General features: G+C 42.5%; 1 protein-coding gene across 1 annotated transcript in view; it reads right to left on the bottom strand.

Annotated features, from left to right (window-relative positions):
* The window catches only part of SLC22A3 (solute carrier family 22 member 3), an 88,826-nt gene that overhangs the window by 33,612 nt on the left and 34,220 nt on the right, over positions 1 to 20,994 (bottom strand). Inside the window, exons 2-5 of the mRNA XM_030853002.3 lie at positions 14,762 to 14,865; positions 12,256 to 12,410; positions 10,419 to 10,587; positions 9,457 to 9,574 (exon numbers count right to left, since the gene is read on the bottom strand). Of these exons, the coding sequence (XP_030708862.1) occupies positions 9,457 to 9,574; positions 10,419 to 10,587; positions 12,256 to 12,410; positions 14,762 to 14,865 (546 nt within the window). The remainder of the gene's footprint in view (positions 1 to 9,456; positions 9,575 to 10,418; positions 10,588 to 12,255; positions 12,411 to 14,761; positions 14,866 to 20,994) is intronic.

Raw genomic sequence — 20,994 nt, 5'->3', positions numbered from 1 at the left:
CGACAACATAACATAGATTTGCTATGAACTTAACGCCTTTCAGTTCCTTAGTCATTATTCATCACAACGGCATCTACCTTCATCTGCAATAATAGTGTATATGTATCCAAGATGTATTCATTGATTCTACAGACAAGACTTGGCTGCAAATGGTTTGTGGACTTTGGCAGTAACCTGATGGTCCCCAAGGATCAGTGGCCCCCCCGGGACAGACTACCACATGATTCTTCCATCGACTCTGGGGCTGAGGTCACAGGTGCTGCGAGGCAGGAGTGTGTTAGCCAGAACGTTCCTCTTTGGTCCCCCTCCATGCCCATTCCTAGGGATGGTAACAAAGATCTACTTTTCTAGCATAAGAGTGTCCTTGGTTCAGGCCATTTCCCCCAGCGTTCCCTAAGTCCTTTTCCTGGGAAGGATATAAGGACTTCTTCACTCTAAAGCTTCCCTTATTCAGCCACCTTAAGAAAGGTACATTCACTATTTGAAGAAGGAAGGCTTCCTCTCCATCAGGTCCCCTTTCTGTACATTAAATTATACTTCCCTCCAATAGTGCCAGATTCAAAGAAAAATGAAAACAGCACAGACCCACATTATTTGTTCTAAACCAAGAAATCTAGCCATCCTTGGATTGCATAGGCTTGGTCCCGTTCATATCTGCACCCACGTGAAGAAGTGTTGCTATTGCAACACAACCTGGCTGTTCTTCATCCAGCCATCTGTTAGACGGATCTTAATTTTTATTTTTTCCAGGGAAGGGAAGATTTAGCCCTTGAAAATCTAGCACCTGATACCTTTATACCATCTACCTGGGGGGAATCTCTAGGGATGGAAGCGAATAGATCCCAGTGTGTTTTCTCTGTTACTATTTACAATTTTCTCATGTTTATCTACATCAAAGGAGCATGTCTGCATACTCCAACAATCAACCTAGCCCTGGAGAATTTTTTTTTTTTTTTTTTTGCAGTACGCGGGCCTCTCACTGTCGTGGCCTCTCCCGTTGCAGAGCACAGGCTCCGGACGCGCAGGCTCAGCGGCCATGGCTCACGGGCCCAGCCGCTCCGCGGCATGTGGGATCTTCCCGGACCGGGGCACAAAACCGTGTCCCCTGCATTGGCAGGCGGACTCTCAGCCACTGCGCCACCAGGGAAGCCCAGCCCTGGAGAATTTAAATGATTTCACCCAGGCTGCATCTCTTTTCTTAGGATTATTTCTTGAAAAAAGGCAGTTTTCCTAATGGACTGGAGATCTAGCAAGCAGCACTGTCATAGCAACAGCAGCTCTGGATTAGGAATAATGCCCGGGAAATCCTGCCAGGGAGTTGGATGTGCAGGGTTCTGGAAGTTGCACCCATCATGGCCTCCACAGCAAGGAACACTTTCCCAAAGAGCTAGTATTTTCTCATTTATTCACAGTAGGGAAGCACAGCAATTTGGATTTGCAGAGACTGCTTTTGCCAAAAACACAAGCGTGGGCCAAGTGGCACAGGAACAAAACACTGGAAAAGGCTGCTATCTTCCTCTCTCACACGATAGAATATGAAGATTTCAAAGATGGTGTTAGAGGGCCATTCTCTTAGCAAGTGTTCAAAAGGCAAGAGCAAAAGCAAACTCACTTTTTATTCTATTAGAGAGACCCAGAATTAAAATAACTGAAGTAGGCAATTTCACAATTCTCGCAAAAAAGAGCAATCAATATTAACAGAATAAAATAAGCCTGTGTGGCTTATTCATTTTGTTTTATATTTTAATTAGTTTTCTTCGTAATGCCACCAGGGCCTGGGCTAGGCCAGAAAAAGGCAAATGCTTCTCTGCATCACCACAGGGGTGCTGGGGCTCAAACAGGAGGGCTGTTGTTCTGAAGGGCAAGGATCAGCCTTTGAGATGGAAAAAGGGAGGAGTCCATTGTTCCCAGATTCTGTAACTAATGAATGAGGAGTTGACATGGCTCTAAATGTCACTATATAGAGCTTGGAACTCTTCCCCTTGTGTCATAATCCAACATCATTTTGCCTAGGTGTTTGCTGGAATCTCAGCTTTAGGGAGAGCAGGCCAGGTGAATGGAGGTGCTTTGGCTCTGTGTCTGGACCAAGAATGTACACCAAGAGAGGCCAGTGGGGGGAGGGGACACCTGGGCCTCCTGTGGGCCAGCATTGCTGTCCCGTGTGGGCCCCACCTGGAGGACGGGTTCTCAGCAGCCACAGTCTCCAGAAAGATCAGGCAGCAGTTATCAGAAGGGGCAACATCTAACTCTATGACAACAGATGAGTAAAGACATCAGCAGTGGGACCCCACTTTTGACAGAAAGAACAGGCAGAAAGTCAGCAGGGGCCCAGGGCCCCAGTCGAACAACTAGGGTTCAAGTCCAGATTAAGAACTATAGTAGAAACAGGGGACTGAGCGAGTTGTATACATGAAATATGTACCACTTTCCGCATGGCAATCATACATCAATAAAGTGTGTGTTTTTTTCAAAGGAATATCACTTCATGTTAGACCTTCAAATAAAGGCTGTAAAAGTTTTGTGTGTTTTTTTTGTGTGTGTGTTTTTTTTTAAAGAATTAGGGATTGAGGAAGAAAGAGGAAGCCTGGCAGCCACCTGGGGGCCCCGGCAGCTTGCATCTGACATCGGGAAATCCCAGGTCCCATCCTCTAGTCAGGCCAGGCATCCCACTGTCTCCTCATAGGGATCAGGGTCCCAGTGGGCTGGGAGGGGCTTTTGAAGCCAGAGAATGTACATCTTTGGTATCCTTCTCTAAGCATAGCTGGGAAGGGGAGGACTGACCTAGTCACGCCCATGTGCCTGAGACTTTCTTTAGATTTAGCTTTGCGACTTCAGTATCCTAGAAATCCTCCCGGTCCTGGGCAAACAAGGACAACTGGTCACCCTACTGGTCACCATCTGAGTCCATTAGTTGTCCTGGGTTCTGTAGATCCAATTACTTGTTAGAAAGATGTCATCAGACACCAGGACTGACTGGTATCACTGTATCTACATATATATTTATTTATATTTATGTAACAATGATGCTGAGTGCTTTTCTTTCACAGTTCTAATGTATACTTCTCAAGTCTTAAGACCGTGGCAAGAGCATATAGCCCAGTTATTTCAGGAGGGACTCTGGAAGGTCAATTTCAGGGAAGGGGAGAGAAGGCCTGTCTCCCAGGGTTCCTCACTCAAAATGCTGCTCTTTGAGGAGCTGCCCTGAATATCTGCCTTGCCCTCTCCACGGCTGTAATCTCCTTCTTTAAGGGATAAGACACTTGGATTTCTAGCTCAGTTAAAGCCATATGATGCTCTGGACCACTCTCCCTCAAGATTTGTACAGGTGAAATGAGAGCCCGCTGACCTGGAAGATTTTAGGCCAAATTTCCTTTAGTGGAAGAGACTTACTATTTAATCACGCAGCTTGGGAAAGGAACTCGCTCTGGATTCAACAGTCCTTCACTGCTGTTTTTATGGCTTTTTAAACGGTAGCATAAACATTTTTCCCTATTCATGCAATACTGTCTTATTTTCACAAAGTTAAAGACATGGGAACTAATTAGAATTGAAATATAGCCCATTTATAGAACCCAGGCTATTTCCAAAAATGGATTTCACTAGAGTACTATTAAATTATTTCTCAGCTCCAAAGATCCATTTTATGTTTAGCATATGAAGCGCCCTGACTTTTTTTATGCATTCAAGAATATTCTAAATTAAAGCTAAGGTGGCGGCATATTACAGTAATCATTTTAACACGTCATGTGAAGGATGACGGCTTTGCTGGTAGAACAGGAATCATTTATTCTGTGTGAAGTCGAAGAATGAAGATTTGCTTCTGTTAAGGGCAAGTAATGTACAAGTTTCCAGAGACTTTTTTTCCCACTGTCTTTTACTATTTTCTAGACTCACACCTTTCCCACTCTTGACACGGTCACTGCTTGGGCCTAAATTACTTTCTCTGGATCTTTTGAAATGAATTCTATGGGAGAGTTTTTAAGTTTCAAGTCTGAGATAATAATTAAACACGAAAATTAACAAAGACAGCACAACTGGACGAAAATACCACACAACTCACATGGGCTTCATGACAGCCAGAATCATGGTGTGGTTTCTCTTTCGGAAGAACAAAAATTATGTTTATAAAAATCCCCTTTGGAAAGCAAATGTCAGAAACAGACATTCCCAAAGCTGGAAAGTCCCTCTCTGGAGCAATACTGATGCTTCTGTGACGGTTCATTAAAATATAGGAAACACAGCAGCTATTAAGAGTTGGAAGTCTCTCTGGTAACTAAGGTAACCTAAAAATTAGCCTGACACTTTTTAATGAGGTTTTAATATATTCAATCTTGGAAATATATCAGAGTGGGATCATTTATAGTGATGATGTTCCCTTTGCGATCAGAAAGCTCAAGTCTCAGTTCTTGATGTCACCCAAACACGTCACCATGGGAACTGCCCATGAGTGTGTTTATGCATGAATGACTATCAGTGTAACATCTACTACTGACATTTCAATAAACTGTGATTAGCTATGAACAATGAACTATATAAGCATATCATACAAGTAAGGAATTTACAATCAAGCCTTACAGGTTTTTGAGTCAACAGAGCATAACAATATCGCCAACAAATACGGACACATTCAGTTGGGTAGTATCAGAGCCTCTTTGTTAACTAGAGTTGTAGCCTACTATTTTCCAGGAGCATATCCCACACGAAGACAAGAGGGGGAGAGAGACATCTTTAAAATCCTTTTTGAAAAGAATGAAACCAAAACGGCTGCCGGAGTTACTACCTATGTAGTTGTAGAATCCAGGTCAGTAAGTGACGATGGCTATTTAATCAGGATATCAGTTGACTTTTGATAAATAGTGCTCTGTAACAAGCATAGTGGCATAAAATAATAAGCATTCATTGAGCTCATACATTTGTGGGCTGGCTGGGAGACTGCTGATCTAGGTTTGGGGAGACTTTGCTAGAGCAGCTTTCCTCCAAATGTCTCTTAGCCTTCTATGTGGCCAGTAGGAGAACCTGGAACCATTCTTCTCACAGTGCTGGCTGAAGCCCAGAGATCAAGCCCAAGCACGTTTCATGACTCTACTGCATCACATCTGGTCACCTACCATTGGCCAAAGCAACCCGAACGGCCAAGCCCTAAGTCGAAGGGCAGGCCGTACACTTCAGTCATCACGAGACCAGAGCAGGTTACATTGCTCTGCCCCGCATCAACGGAGCCAGGAAGTATCTTCATGCATTGGAAACGAGGGGGAAGATGTGACTATTTCAAACAATAATCTAATCTACCACAATCCAGTGTCATCTAGATAGCAAAAAATGTGTTGGATCACCAAACCCTACTTTGGCACCTGAACCAGTACTATTACTATCAGCTACATTAGTTAGCTTTGGCTGCAAAAACAAACACCCTCAAATCTCTGTAGCTTACTGAGACACATTTAGCAGACTGTAGTTTACAGGGGAAACAATGATTTCTTGGCCACATTCCACATCTCAGCTGTAGGTCAGCTGCTATAGCTCTGTTCCGAGTTGTAGCTCTTCTCATTCTGGACCCACGCTGAAGGAACAGCTCCAGTTTGGGATGTGCTGTTCTTGTAGCAGAAGGAAAGAGCAAAAGAGCTGTCAGAAACTCGTGATGCCTCTACAGCTTCTGCTCTGAACTGGTACCCCACCACCGCTTCTGCTTCTCGGGTCTAAAATAGAGCAGCACCTCTGGTGTCAGCGATGGAACAGGCTGGTGTGGGGAGGTAGCTGAGGCTATTGTGATGAGAGGAGGGTAGACCTGCCAGATCTCCTAGGGCCGCTTTGCTACCAAGCAGATTCTTTCTAATTCATTCTAGCTTCACTGCAGCCTAGGATGTGCACCCCTAGGATGAGGTGGGAATTGGAGAGGTCTTGGGGGACGAGGTCATTTACATGGTAATAACTTCTTCCAAAAGTCAGGATTTACCAAAGAGAGGTTCCGTGAAAAGTGTAAGGAGAGCATTGGGCAACCAGCCTTGGGCATGGGTGCCTTGCTGTTATTATATCCAGAGAGCAGGGATACCAGCTAAGGCAATGGAGGGTTTCTGAAGGTGTGAGGTGACTGTGGAACCGTAAGGTTTCCTGGTGGTCCTACTGTTGACATGGGCAATAGTTCCTTGAGTTGCCAAAAGAGGAGTAATTGATAGCATTACCCCCAAAACCATAATAGGATCCTGCCTTGGTGCTGGTGCTGGAGTTCAAGTCAAATGCCTGCACTATCCACCAGTATTTCTGAGCATTGAAAGAGGGATTTCGCACATTACCATGCTTCGTGGAAACATTAATATCTCTGAAATAGAAAACTATGGTTTGGCCTATAATTTGACTGAATTCAGCTATTAGCAAGGTGTTTTAAACGTCGTTACGTTTTAAAATTCTTTCTCTTTTTAAAGACAATACTTTGCCTTTCTACTTAGGTTGTACAATTTTTAAAGGCTGGAGATGGACAGGGTCAGTTTGAAGACATTTATTTCAAAACTTGAAGCCCCCATTGAGAAGCAGGTGATTACAAGCATGAGACTGGAACTTACAAGACAAGCCTGGAAAATCTTGTCGTGCTAATGAGCAAGGAAGCATTCAGAAACTACCAGAGGTGTGGCAGAGGGACTCAGGAACCAGCAAAGATGAGCCTCGTCTGTCCAAAGACGGGGGCAATTTGAGCATCAATAGGATAATAACAATAACTGCAGAAGACTGAAACATACACAGTATGTATAAATCCAGGAGGTCATAATGAGGCTTAAAAAACCCATAGCCCACAATGCATTGATCACTTCGAGAATTCAGGCAATCAATTTGCTAATTTGAAAAGAAAGAATTATGCCTATATCCTGCCTTTCCTATAGGAACTGTATGTGAGAGTCATCTCAGTTGATGGGATAAGTTAGTCTTTATGTAAGTATTCCAGTAACACATGAAGAAATAATGACAAAATGGGAATATTGTCAATCTGCAATCTCTGATGAATGAATAAATCCAGGCAATGATTATCAGTGGCAGCTAACATCACAAAAGAATAGAGAGGCACAGAGATACTAGGTGTCTCTTAATGGAAATGTACAAAGCCACTTATGAAGTAGTCTTGCCCAAAATGACAAACCTGAACTTGCTTAACTCTAGATCTAACTACCAATTTAGTTATATTTAGCTGTATTCCATCACAGGGAATACAAGACAGAGGGTCACGTTAAAGGATCCGAAGAGATGTAATCAGTGAAATTTAGACTTCAGAAAACTCAACAGAGAGAAAACCCCGTAGCATTCTCCACCGAAGTTGCTAGAAAAAGTTGCTAGAAAAAGAAAACCTATAGATTAAAAAAAGACTGAAGAGGCTCATCAACCTATCACAACACCTATCACTAGGATCGTACGCCCACAGCGGTAGCTAGGATCCTAGAGCAACTGAAGTCCTGGAGAAACCGAAGTCTGATCAAACCTGACTTTCAAATGGAGATCATCTAACTGCTAAAAACTAGAGTTCAAGTGTCTTGGAAGCCATCGGATCCATAGTTCCCGATCATTTACAGTCACAACGATGTAGAGCATTTAAGTACTTCCCTGCTGAAATGATCTCCATCCTGCTCGTGAATTCGAAGCGGGTCAGTGGGTGTCAGACTGGACACTCATAGGATGTGGAATAGCAGCTATTTTGGGAATCATCCTCTGGCGTCTCAGCAACACTCATGGTAACACACAACGTGCAGGGTTAATGCAACATCTTCCTTCATAAGCCATCAGCACACACTATGTTTTCTACACTCTTAAAACCCTGATTTAGATCTTACACATGCTTAGCTCTGGGACTACATGCAACGTCTTCAGGATACTGATGAACGAATAGCAAAAATACTCATTTGGCCATTAAAACTGAGTACAAAGTATCATTCATTTGATCCAGCTGTGCAGACCAATGGCTCGTGTGACCAGAGCAAGCTGAGAGGGCAGTGGGATGTTATTTTCCCTAGAAGCACAGCTCAAATGTTCTCAGTCAAAGAATGACAAGGATCAACTAGTCTTCATGGTTGGAACAGATCACGTTTTATCTTTACCATATATTTTATGACCTGTAAACCTCAAGGTAAATCATTAATCTACTTCCAACAGTGACAATTGGTCAGTTGAAACCTTTGTATACACAGAGCCTACTGCTTGTCCCTTAATGTAAGAGTGAAAGAAGAAGGTAGAAATCTGAAAATAACCGACCAGGTTCTGGGGAGCTAGGAAGCTGGGGAGTTGACAATACAACCCACAAACCCATTTTTATCAGAACGTTTCTAGCAAGACAAACTGAATGCTACAAAAGAAAACAATGTTAGCAATATTAATATTAAACATTTAAAAATTCCTCTTATGGACTTCCCTGGTGTTGCGGTGGTTAAGAATCGGCCTGACAATGCAGGGGACACAGGTTCGATCCCTGGTCTGGGAAGATCCCACATGTTGCGGAGCAACTAAGCCCATGCGCCACAACTACTGAGCCTGTGCTCTAGAGCCTGCGAGCCACAACTACTGAGCCCACATGCCACAACTACTGAAGCCTGCGTGCCTAGAGCGCGTGCTCTACAACAAGAGAAGCCACTGCAATGAGAAGCCCGGGCACTGCAACAAAGAGTAGCCCTGCTCGCCGCAACTAGAGAAGCCCGCGCACAGCAACGAAGACCCAACTCAGCCAAAAATAAATAAATTTAATAAATTTTAAAAAATTATTCTTAAATATTCCTTTTATAATAATCCTCTGTTATTCTGCATTCCCTTAGTCTTTGCAGCTAAAGCAAAAATCGTATCTTTTTTATATGTTATTCTCTAATTATTCAGGCGTTGCTTCAAATACATGCATATGTCTTTGGCTGCATATCAAATCTTTGAAAAGACAAGAATGAGCTTTTAATACACAGCCCCCTTTTCTCTTAATGCAGTGACACAGAGGCACCCAAAAAGCCTTTGCTGGAGGAAGGAAGGAAAGAAGGGAGGAAGGGAGGGAGGGAGGGCAGATTATTCAGCCTGTCTAAGTCTAAAGGTTGAATTATTACATTACTGCCCAAGCTCTGGTCGGCAGAGATGATACTTCCAAGACTAAATTTAAAGACAAATCTTTAGACTTAAATTGAATGTCAAGAAAAGATTTATAGGTTGTCCAATTAAGATGAATGAATGATTAATTACTATGGGGCCTATAGTAGGTGATTCAAGTATAGTAATTCAAGTAACTTGGTGCAACTATTAAAATATGGACTAAATGACCAATTCACCTCAATTATAATGCTATTACAACTTTGCAATTATTTCTTCTTTAATACACCATATGATTCTTCCCAAGGTTTTTTTAAAGTCAAACTAAAAATGATTAGTCATATATTTGATAATACGTGCATAAGTGACATTAATTCACCCACTTTAACAATACTTGTTACTAGTAATACGTAAGATTACCTCCGAGTAATTTGGCGAGAGATACTTCCCATTGCATTTCGCAATGCTCCTCAGAATTTTTAATGCTTTATCTCCTTTCTTCCGAGTAATCAGCCAACGGGGAGATTCAGGAACCACCCTGGTGAGAAGAAGTCTTTTTTGAGTTATGCCTGCGTATCTCAAAACTTAAAAGTTTATGACTTGAATTTCTCTATTGAAATGGATCTTGCGATCAGATACATGTTTCGGAGATTCTGAGAGCTTAGAACTGGCTCTCTGAAACATAGATTATCTTTGTAAGTTTATAACGGACGGGAAAAAATGCTCACTTGATAACTGAATTATTGCTCATGATAAAAATAATCAATATTACATTGCTCTTGCAAGAAGACTGTTTTAGAATATACAGTCCTCAACTACAAAGATGAAAAACACTGGGATTTAATGAACATTTAGGAAAAGGTTAAGAACCCAATTTACATAAACTGGTTTGCTCATCTATTAAAATTAGATTAGAGAATGATTAAAATATGTTCATTCTAACAGGAGTCAAATGCATACACCGGTAGCTTTCCGATAACTTAATTTTCTGATGCACTTAACATTTTCTTATTCCCCTGAGAATTCCTGAGTCACATTAGTTTGCTTAATAAAACACACAGACAAGCAAATCTTGTTCACTGCATTTAAACTGCGTGTTGAAATACTGGCAGATACGGTCTGTTGCCTTGTAGTTTTCATAAAAAGATTACAAAATAATAAAACATAATTCATACTCTATTTTAAAGGTGTTTTTCAATTTTATGAATTTAATAATAACTATTAGTCAAAAACCAATAAATAATCTCTAGAAATTCGCAAAGCCCACAGCCATTCTGGAGATGTTAGAAAATCTCGCCTTCGTTTTCATGTTGGTTTGGAAGCACAGATTCTACATTTCTGCGGAATAAGAATGAATTTGATAATGACCAAAACCACATTACCAGTAATAAAGGAGGAAGAGAAAGTTGGGCAGCGTGATGGCCAGCTGGATTCCTTGCCAATTGGGGATAAAGTAGGCAATTCCAGGGAGAATGATGATTCCAAGGGTGAAGAACATTTGAATCACTATTCCCACAATCCTCCTTTGTTTTGAACCTACTATTTCTGTCACTGAAGGAAAACAAACAGAGAGGTTAGGGAAGCACAAGACCAGCTCCAAAACAAACAAACAAACAAACAGACGTTACACCTGTGACATCCATCCATCAGCGGCGCTAGAATACTATACAGGACTCTCAAAGATCCCGAAGCTTCCTTAGGCACTGCCCTGATGGGGATGTGCTTCCCAGACAGCTCAGGTCCCTTCCTCTCCCCCTCTCCTCTGCGTTATCAACAAGCATATGCCATCCTCCTACACACCCAGCCCAGCACCCTTCCGGGTATACAAAGAACATATGTGTTGGTTTTAGGAAAGCTTAGACAATGACTATTTTGAAAAGTAATTGTAAGTATCAAAACATAAATATAATAAAGTGGCTAGATTTTATCAGTCTTTAAAGATTTGCATATTACAGTCTCTTTAGGTGATTCATCATGGACATTAGATTCTACAGATAAATTTTTCACTATCACAAGAGAGTTTCTATCAAGTGATAATTCTCTCCACAGTGGTGGACCTTTCATTTGTGTGATATTTCTTTGAAAATCACATGAGGAATTTTACTGTTGGCATCCTTTCCTCCCCTCCCCTCCTGCTGATCTGTTTCTATCTGTCCCTAATTCCATTCTGATCATCCTGGCGTATGTTACCTTATTGCTGCCCTAAGATCACAACCAGGAAAACTCACCTAGACTGGGGTCTCCTTAAAAACGCTTCATAGTCCAAAGTTATCCCTTCTGCTCCAGCCATCAAACCGTCAGCCCCCCAGCTCTCTCTCTCCTTCCTCACCCACAAAAAGATCTTCAAAGGGTCCCCAAAGCGGGCACCCCAAAGAGGGGCTGTCCAGCAGTAACAGAAGTGAGTGGAAGCCCACAGATCTGGGGTGATAATCAAAGAGGAGGCTTCGTATTTCCCTGGTCACAAGTCCACCACGACTTTGAGTGGGTGCCCACCCAAGACACTACTGGAAAGGTAGCAGCCAGGACCTTCCCCAGTAATAGGAGCAAAGAGAAGTTTTTCTTTCCTCACACTCAGACGTCCAACTTTCTAGGTATGGAAGATAGCAAAGGGTTACAAATGAACTTCTCATTTTCAGGCCATATCTCCTGCACGGCAAAAAGTTCTCCACTTGTGCGGAAGGAATAGAATTAAAGAAATAATATTTGAGAGCACAGCAATGTTATCTCAAACTGTATCACAGAAATACATGGAAAATGTTTTAAAAATGTTTCAAGGGGGAATTCCCTGGTGGTCCAGTGGTTAGGACTCTGTGCTTTCACTGCTGAACGCCTGGATTCAATCCCTGGTCAGGGAACTAAGATCCCACAATCCACATGGCAATAGCCAAAAAAAAAAAAAAAAGTTTCAAGGAACTACTGAAGTTTTTCTAAAGATTAGTCTCTAAGAAAACAAAGCAAGAAACCATGTGATAACCGTATGGCCGTGCCAGAAAGTGGTTCACCCCAGTATTTGGTGAGAGTCCATACTTGGTTCCCAAAACAAGATGGAACTTTAATTTCTAAAGAGTCAGCGTCTTGCCCCTGCATCCTCCCGTTTGCAGAAATAACGTGGCAGCAGTGAAGCCTCGCCATACTTGCTGGAGGAAGGCTGACCAGCAGGACTTCTCACCCACCTAACCCTGGTTCTCAAACAGACAAGGAGGCGTAGCCAGCTCTTACCAATCACGTAGCAAGTCATCCACGTTCCCTTTCCAAACACGCCTTGTAGGAAGCGGAAGACCACAAACACAGGGAAATTGGGTGCAAATGCCACCACAACACCAGCAATGCCAACACCGAAACAGGATATTAAGTAAATGACTATTCGGCCGTACCTTTTGGAGGAAGAGAAAGGATGAGATTACCTTAAACGTTTTCTTCAACACAATGAGAAGACTCTCACTGCAAGTGTTGTTAAAGTAGGTTTAAGTACAGAATTTGTGTCCTTTATAGGTTCATTATTACCATGTCAAGGATCGCTGAAAATGCTACTCTTTGTTTTATAGCAAAGCCAGGGAAAATGAAAACATATGCCTCTGAAATGACATTACAAAATTTAAAGCATGGAATGCTTCCTTTGGGATTGCAGTTTCCAAAGAGATGACCCTCTCCATTACAACGTTTTTTTCCCATACAGTCACTCCAGTGGCACAGCTTGGACACTTCCTAGCATTTCTGTGGGTGGGGTCAGAGGAGAGAGGGACAGAAAGAAGCCAGAATGGTCATGACAGCCAGGAGGCCTGGCCTTCTGGCTCAAGTCATGCAACTTTGGGTGAATTCCTTAAATAATTCAAGATGCAGGTTTTGTTTGTTTGCTTGTGGGTTTTTTTCTTTTATCTTTTCTACAGTGAGGTTGTAGAGACCAAACTGAGATGCTAATGTGAAAGCTCTTTACAAACTATCAAGTTCACAATAAATGTGATTTGTTCTTAAGTTTTGTGTTTTACTTTCACCATTTACGTAGCCATTATTAAAGCGCTTAGGCAAAAGACACAGGTCACCGCGGGCAATATTCTGAGAGTCTGATGCTAAGTGGTTCAGTATAGCTGAGCCAGATTATTGGCTGGTGAAGCCCTGTCATCAACGACCTTTGAGAGATTTGCTTCAAAGACATTTTCCCATAGAAATTTCCATCAAATTCACACAGCATCTTGCTTCAGAGTCTCCAGAGACACAAGTCGTCTCGGTTTACCTAGGTTTTAAAATTCACTCTCTGCCCTTCCCACTCTCCTCTCACAGATATAGGACCTACTAAATTGCTTCTTGTCCTTTCCTTCAAGAACATAAGAGATTGAAGGAGCTGAAAGATGGTCAGCCCCGAGGTGAGGCAGCATTATTCACAGCTCTGTCTTCCTCCCCAAAGTACCGGGTCACATCTGAGGACAGATGCTCAGCCCCTCCTGGAACACAGGTAGGAAAAGCCCCCTCCTTTAGTCAAGTTACTTTAGTTTGAAGATACGTTGATTGGCTGTGAAAGAGAAACATGCCGAAGAAGCAAAACCTAATGCTTAAATTAGGAAGAGTAACAACAAAATGAAAGAAATACATATTGAAAATCTGTAACTCAATTCCAAACGGCAGCCAGTTAGGAAAGAGAGGGTTGTGTGCGGAAGATTAAGGAAGGAAAAATGAATTGAAAAGGCTGTAAGGAGAAACAGTAGGAAAGACACAGATAAAAGACAGGGAGAGAGCACCAGACACAGAGGATTAAGGAGGACGTCACATGCCGAGGAGGGCTGGGGGACAACACAAGAAAAAGACGACAGAGGAAGGGACGGGAACCAAAGGTGCTACCCATTTTGAAGTCCTGGTCTGGTCAAGTGCAGACCACCAACTGCCTACAGGATTGGGGGCATTTTGTCTTGAATTCTCCAATTAACTGCCGTTCTCAGCTCTGCAAGAGACACTCCCAGCCCTGCCCACTGCGAGCAGGGTCACGCTGACCCACTGATGCTGGGCTGGAGTGCTGGGAGCAACAGTGAGCCAGACATGGGGGACATGGAGAACTGTTAAATCACTGCAAGTCTGTTCATACCGAGAACTGGCATAAAGGAACAGTTAAACAAGAGTACAACAACCTACATCAATAATGTCTGAAACGGGGATATCTGAAGAGCGAGCACGACTGTCTTGAATATATACACTCACTTTGTGTCTGCCACTAACTGGTGTATTTGTGTATTTATGGATCTTCAAGAATAAATCAAATTCTTTTCATGGTTTTTGGAAAACTTTTTTTTTTGCAGTTTTTAATTTGTAGAATAAATACAAAAATTTGTTTGAATTAAATGAAACAGATTTGTAAGGGGGCGACCTTATGACTAAATTCATCAAACCGTGATCAGCGAGTTACCGAAGCCCATGGAATCACCTCCACGGCATCCACCAGCCAGCCGTGGGCCCCGCCATGAAGTCACGGCCTTGCGGCTCTGTGTTTCCTCTCAGATGCATTCACACCCCAGGGGAGCAGCCCCAACCTTTTGTACAGTTCAAGGGGTGAGGAGACGAAGCTTACGAAGGAAGGAATTAGCGCAGCCCCACAGGTATGAAGGTCCCAAGTGGAGGAATTCAGATTTTTTTCCAAAATTAGCAAGAATAGTTTTCTAATAGTTAACATGAAACATCTTCCTCTCCATAGGTACACATCATTTTCTAGATGTAAACTGGCTGCCACACCCATGCCTACCTGTCTGCTGCATAGCCCAAGGTGAATGCCCCGGCCAGGAAGCCCAGGTTTAGGATGGCTTGTGTGAGGTCCAGCATCCATGCATTGCCACACACGAGGTCAAACTGGGAAAACAAAGAAAACACATGGGAGACAGAGACGTGTGGCAATGCTTACCCTCAAGACACCCGATCATCTGTCCAGACCAGTGATCCTTAAACATTTTTGCTCATATGCTCCTTAAATAAAAATTTTAAGTGTATCGCAGATATTTTTACAGTGATATATAAACGTCTTCTTCATCAGTTTCGCTATCTGCCATGGATGTAATTTTCAGTACACGACAAAGGCTGACATTTTTCAATTGTTCTTTCAACTGTGCCTGATAGAGTACTATAGCCACGTGACGCCTACCACCATCCGGTGAAAACAAGTTCTTCAACAGCCTAAAATTTGACACTAATCTGTTTTCTCTTTGAATTCTTGTTTTCATTCCCACATACATGTATCCTAATATTTTTTGTAGAAAATGTGTTTTGTGTTCATGTATATTATGTTAATGGACAGGTAAATAAATACTTCTGCATGTAATAAATTATGTACATAAATTGACGTTTAATTAACATTTTTTTCTGTGACAATGTTTCTAACTATTAGAATCCTTTCTGATTGGGTTATAACAGTTACTTTTAGAACACAATTGACAAAAACATAACATATGATGAATCTTGAAAAAGAATTATTACTCAGGAGTAAAATTTTGTTGGAAATGCACTGCCCCTTTTCTAGAAGAATGTTAAAAAAGCCCGGGGTTTTCCACTTAGTTCATGTAATCTGTGGTTGAAGATTTTTTATTACTAGAATGAGTTAGGGCTCAACATCAATTCTATTCCTGTTTTTCATTTTTATAAAGTTATGTGCCAAGAAAACTTGTCTGTATAAATAAATTAATGGGAATGGAGAGAGTTTTGTTACAGTATTGTTACTCAATTCTTTTGCTTCCTTCTCAATGCCAAGATTTACAGAGTAATCTATCATCAAAATTATTTTTAACTTTTCTATTAACCAACATGCCATTTAAGACTCCTACAGTCTTGCTGTCAGGAAAGAAATGGAAACCACCAGACTTACAAAAAGTTGTTTAATCAAATCATTAGGGTCATTTACTTTCTTACCAATATTCCAAACTGTCCCACTGTTTGGTGCCCCACAGGTTTTAAAACCCCAGGTCAATACATCATAGGAAGATGGAAGAGAGGTAGGAGTCCTTCCGCAAAGGGGGAGAAGGATGTTAGGAAAAGGCCTGTATCCTCATCATGTCCATATCCTCAGACAGATCCATTTTGGACATATGTGCGTTGAAGCTCTGAAAACTGATTCCCTTCAGTGTAGCCAGGCCCTCTACCTTGTGATTTTCTCTGCACACCTCCAAATGGTATGCTTGCCTCAGTGTGAAGACCACTGCTCTAGACTGTAGCACGATGAGAAAATTAATGCTGTTGGAATAGGAATTGTGAGTGGTCTTATAGATACCGATTCAGAAGCAAACTGTAATAATATTTATTTATAGAACCTGACTTGTCTTGATTCTACAGCTAATGACCTGTCGACTAACACAGCTGGAAAAAAAAAACTGGGGTCAGTAGTAGCTGGCTCACTTCATAGACTTACCGAAAAGATTTATGGAGATTAAAGAAGTAAGAATATACACATATATGCATAGTAGGAGTAACTTAAAAGAGATTTATTGTCAATGTAGGTACTGGTTTTCCAAAGCAGAACAATTTCATTTTAAGTAAGCTTGCAGATGATTATTTTATCTGAAATAATTTCCCATTAGAATTAAACATATAAAGGATGCAATTAAAGTATATAAAATCTCAGAGGTCAAACAGGTGATTTAACCGCCAGAGAAAGTATTTTGACACAGAAAAATGTCAGCCAGTGTCAAATATAACCTCTCAAATCCTCCAGCTGAGCTTCAGATAACTTGGTTAACTAAAGATAGAGGAATGCTTTTCATAGATGACACAGCAAGGCCCAGCAAGAGCTATCCTTTTATGAACATACTTAGCTGCTTTCGAATTGCGTGAATTAAAATACCCCGAAATACTCTTTAAACACAAAGATATTCTCTAATATAAAACCAGTGATCTTGGATTTCCCTGGTGGCACAGCAGTTAAGAATCCGCCTGCCAATGCAGGGAACACGGGTTCGATCCCTGGTCCGGGAAGATACCACATGCCGTGGAGCAACTAAGCCCGTGCGCCACAACTACTGAGCCTGTGCTCTAGAGCCTGCGAGCCCCAACTACTGAAGCCCACACGCCTAGGGGCCGTGTTCTGCCACAAGAGAAGCCACCGCAATGAGAAGCTCGCGCACCGCAACAAGGAGTAGCCCCCGCTCTCCGCAACTAGAGAAAGCCCGTGCGCAGCAACAAAGACACAATGTAGCCAAAAATAAATAAATAAAAAAGAAATAAATTTATTTTAAAAAAAGTGATCTTTTTCACTCTCCCATAAAAGAAATTGTCAAAAAGGATTTTTTTGTATTTTGTATCACAACAAAATTAATTTAAAATAAATGTTTAGGGCTTCCCTGGTGGCGCAGTGGTTGAGAGTCCACCTGCCGATGCAGGGGACACGGGTTCGTGCCCTGGTCCGGGAAGATCCCACATGCTGCGGAGCAGCTGGGCCCGTGAGCCATGGCCGCTGAGCCTGTGCGTCCAGAGCCTGTGCTCCACAACGGGAGAGGCCACAACAGTGAGAGGCCCGCATACCGCAAATAAATAAATAAATAGAATAAAGTAAAATAAAATAAAATAAATGTTTAAGTGGTTAAAGTGCTATCATAACTTAGTTTCTAAAGCACTATGATACCATCCAGACCACATATTGTCAGTCCGCTATACTTTGTTTTGCATCTCAGATGCTGGAGGAGTGGAAACTACAATTCTCAGAATCCTTGCCAGCAGGGGTTCTGTTTAGGTTCTGCCAGTAGGGGGCGCTGGTGCAAGATCAGAAGGCAGGTTGTGGGGATTCTGCTTCTGGCTGTGGCAGCAGCACTGGCTCCAACTGTAGCAGTGACAACAGTCAGTGCTTTTAACCACTCCCCGGCTACACAGGGGCAAATGCTGTGGAGCAGGGCAGGGGTTCTGCAGGAGCTGTCCTTCCTTGCTTTTCTAGCCTTTCCAAAACAGCTCAAACCCAAATCCTTTTATTCAATCCCTTCCCGCTTGAAATACCTAGCCTAGTTTCTCTTTTTATGACTGGGAGCCTGCCATTTTTCAAAAGCACAAAAGAAATTAATATAAACAAATTACATAACTTTAAAAGAAATGCACACACACACACATTTAGGTTCCCAGTAGGGAACAGACACTGCAGTCACAAGGATGGAAGGGCTTGGTTCTGACTCTTGCACGTACAGTCAGGAGTCAGACCCCTGCCTCCTGGGGCCGGTGCTTCCTAATCGGCTCTGAGCTCGCTTCCTGCTGCCAAAACAGCTCTGGGTCTGAGATATGTTTTTGTGTCTAGAGAGAGGTTGGCATGTACCAAAGCCAATGAACGTCATAGGCTGAAGACTTTTTCCTGAAATAAAGTACTAAAAGCTGTTTGTAGTTACCAGGGAGACCTAAAACCCATTTCTTGTCAAATTTAACTAAGTTTGAATCAAAGACACAAGCATTTACGTCTGTCCTAAGGCAATCTTCCAAGAACAAGGGAAGCATCTCCTTTTTTTTTCCTAAGTGTACAAGTTATTTTTAAATGCTCATAAATCCAGGTGTACCCATCCTGTTAATTTTCTTTTAAAGTCACTTTTATTTAAATTTCAAGTCATTTTTACACAAAGAGAGTTACTCCCCTTCGCATGAGCAGAAAGCCAATCTGATAAAAGATTCAAACAACTGTTCATGGAATGCTGGAAGGGATCACATTGCTTCATTTCGCAGAAAGCACAACTCTAGCCTAATTAGATACTTTCGAAGAGCTTCCAACCAAGTGATTTTTTTAGCTTTTCCTAGTCATTAAAATCCAAACAGACACTATGTTAACTTGGGTTGTCGTGATAAAATGCTGGAGCAGGTCATCATCAGATCTATGCTCAAGTTTTGATTTCTAAATTATCCTTAGAACCAGAGTAACAGAATATCTTCCAAATACAAAGGCCAAAGGTAGGAAATAAGGTAAAAATAATGCAGGGATGCAAGAGACTTAGGACCTCAGGAGGGGGGCTTGCCCGCTCCTGAAACCACAGGGAATGACCCCTGATGACCGGCAGCTGGCTTTTCCATAGATGTCTCGTTTAGCCTTCTTGAACAAATTCTCACGTGAGAGATTCTAAGTTTAGAGGAACATCACGGTATTTGACTCCAGTGTGCCTTTGGTTTGACCACTGGGTGTAGGGTGCCTCTGGCTACACTTAGCACTGGCCAGACAATCACACGTTGACCCCCATGGATGGATTCCATTTCTAATCAACAAGCCGCCACCACAGAGCCTAATAATGGTTAAAAATGGTGTAATCATAAAGAAAATCATTTGGGTTGGGTCTCCATGAGGGGGAAGGATGTCATTATTAATTCTAGTTTCAATGAAAATTTCTTTAACATGATCCGATAGCATTAGCTGGGTATCTTAATACCAAAATGTTAATGCTTTTCTGATCTGTATGAAGCATCATGATGAGCTGCAGGTAGGAAAACTAACCATCAGGCATTTACAGCTTCCAGTGGTGGGCCTGGCATCATGCAGACGAGGCTGGGAGCAGTACCAGGGATGAGCAGGCTTTGCTTCTGCCTCTGTGAGGAGCTTATTATACGGCTTAGAGAGCCAGGATCAATTCATGGGCAGCCAATGCAGAGGAATTGACATCTGAATGGAATGGGATTGACCCTAAATGCGTGAGGGCCTCAGGGGAAGAAAGGACTGCTGGGACCCAGAGCCGTCACATTCGTGAAGAAGGTGGGACCTAAACAGATCCTTCAACAATGAGTTGCATTTAGACGGGAAAAAAAGGGAAAAGAAGGTACTGAGCAGGGCGATGGGCAGCCGACGCTCAAGGACAGAAGCGTGCGGGCCAATGAGGTTCAGATCTGCCTGCAGCAGTGGAGGTGCCAGGCTCAGGTTTGAAGCTGAAGAAGCACCTGTGTCTGTGCCCCCAGCGGGGAAGGGGGCGCAGGTCCCGCAGGGACAGAGTTTCTTATTCAGGACACCAGAGGCATCGAGAGAGCTCACAACAGGGAGGAGGAAGTTCTAAAAGCTAGAGGAAGAGTCTGGAAGGTTGCAAATGGAGAGGTCCAGAGCAGAAGCCCTGGTGCCGGGACAGAACGAGATTCCAAGGAGATGATAGCAAGACTCAGAGACGAGACAGGAAACCCAAGAGTCTGCAACCATCACCTAGAACAGGTGATTTCACAGGCATAAAGAGGCACCACTGTGTGATGCAAGGTTTATAGAGCATCACCTGTCATATCAGCTGCTCTCCAAGGTGGATAATAAAAATAATGCCTCATCATTTATTAACTAAAGACCTGCGTGACTCACCCTCAAATCAACGTTCAAGCTGTTTTATTTCTTTGTAGTGAAGACAAGCAATTACTCATCTGAAAATGTTTACGATTTCTCTAAATAACTGAGACTATGTGAAGATGAGAGGAAGATGACAGGCTCTGAATCTGGACAGATCTAAGGGCAGAGAGGAACCGCGGCTCTGGAGTCAGCCCAGGTGTCGATCTAACACTCCTAGCTTTGTGTCCCTTGGTGATTTTCTTAGTGTCTTTAACCCTCTGTGTCCCTATCTATAAAATGGGGGTAAGAACTGGACTGATGCTATCACTCAGGTAATATATGTAAAGTACTTAGCCCAATGCCCGAGATATTAAATACCCAATAAACGTTCCCAATTGCATTATGATTACTGATCTAATGTTGATGATAATAAACAGCATAATGAATGGTTTTATTATTTTTTTAATAAATGTATTATTTATTTATTTTTGGCTGCATTGGGTCTTCATTGCTGCGCACGGGCTTTCTCTAGTTGTGGCAAGCGGGGACTACTCTTTGCTGCAGTGCATGGGCTTCTCATTGTGGTGGCTTCTCTTGTTGCGGAGCATGGGCTCTAGGTACGTGGGCTCAGTAGTTGTGGCACTCGGGCTCAGCAGTTGTGGCTCGCAGGCTCTAGGGTGCAGGCTCAGCAGTTGTGGCACACAGGCTTAGTTGCTCCACCGCATGTGGGATCTTCCCAGACC

Source organism: Globicephala melas, chromosome 14, assembly GCF_963455315.2.
Source record: "Globicephala melas chromosome 14, mGloMel1.2, whole genome shotgun sequence".
NCBI classification, from domain to species: Eukaryota; Metazoa; Chordata; class Mammalia; order Artiodactyla; family Delphinidae; genus Globicephala; species Globicephala melas.
Note: the sequence above shows the minus strand (reverse complement) of the source record. Positions and strands in the feature narration are given on the sequence as shown.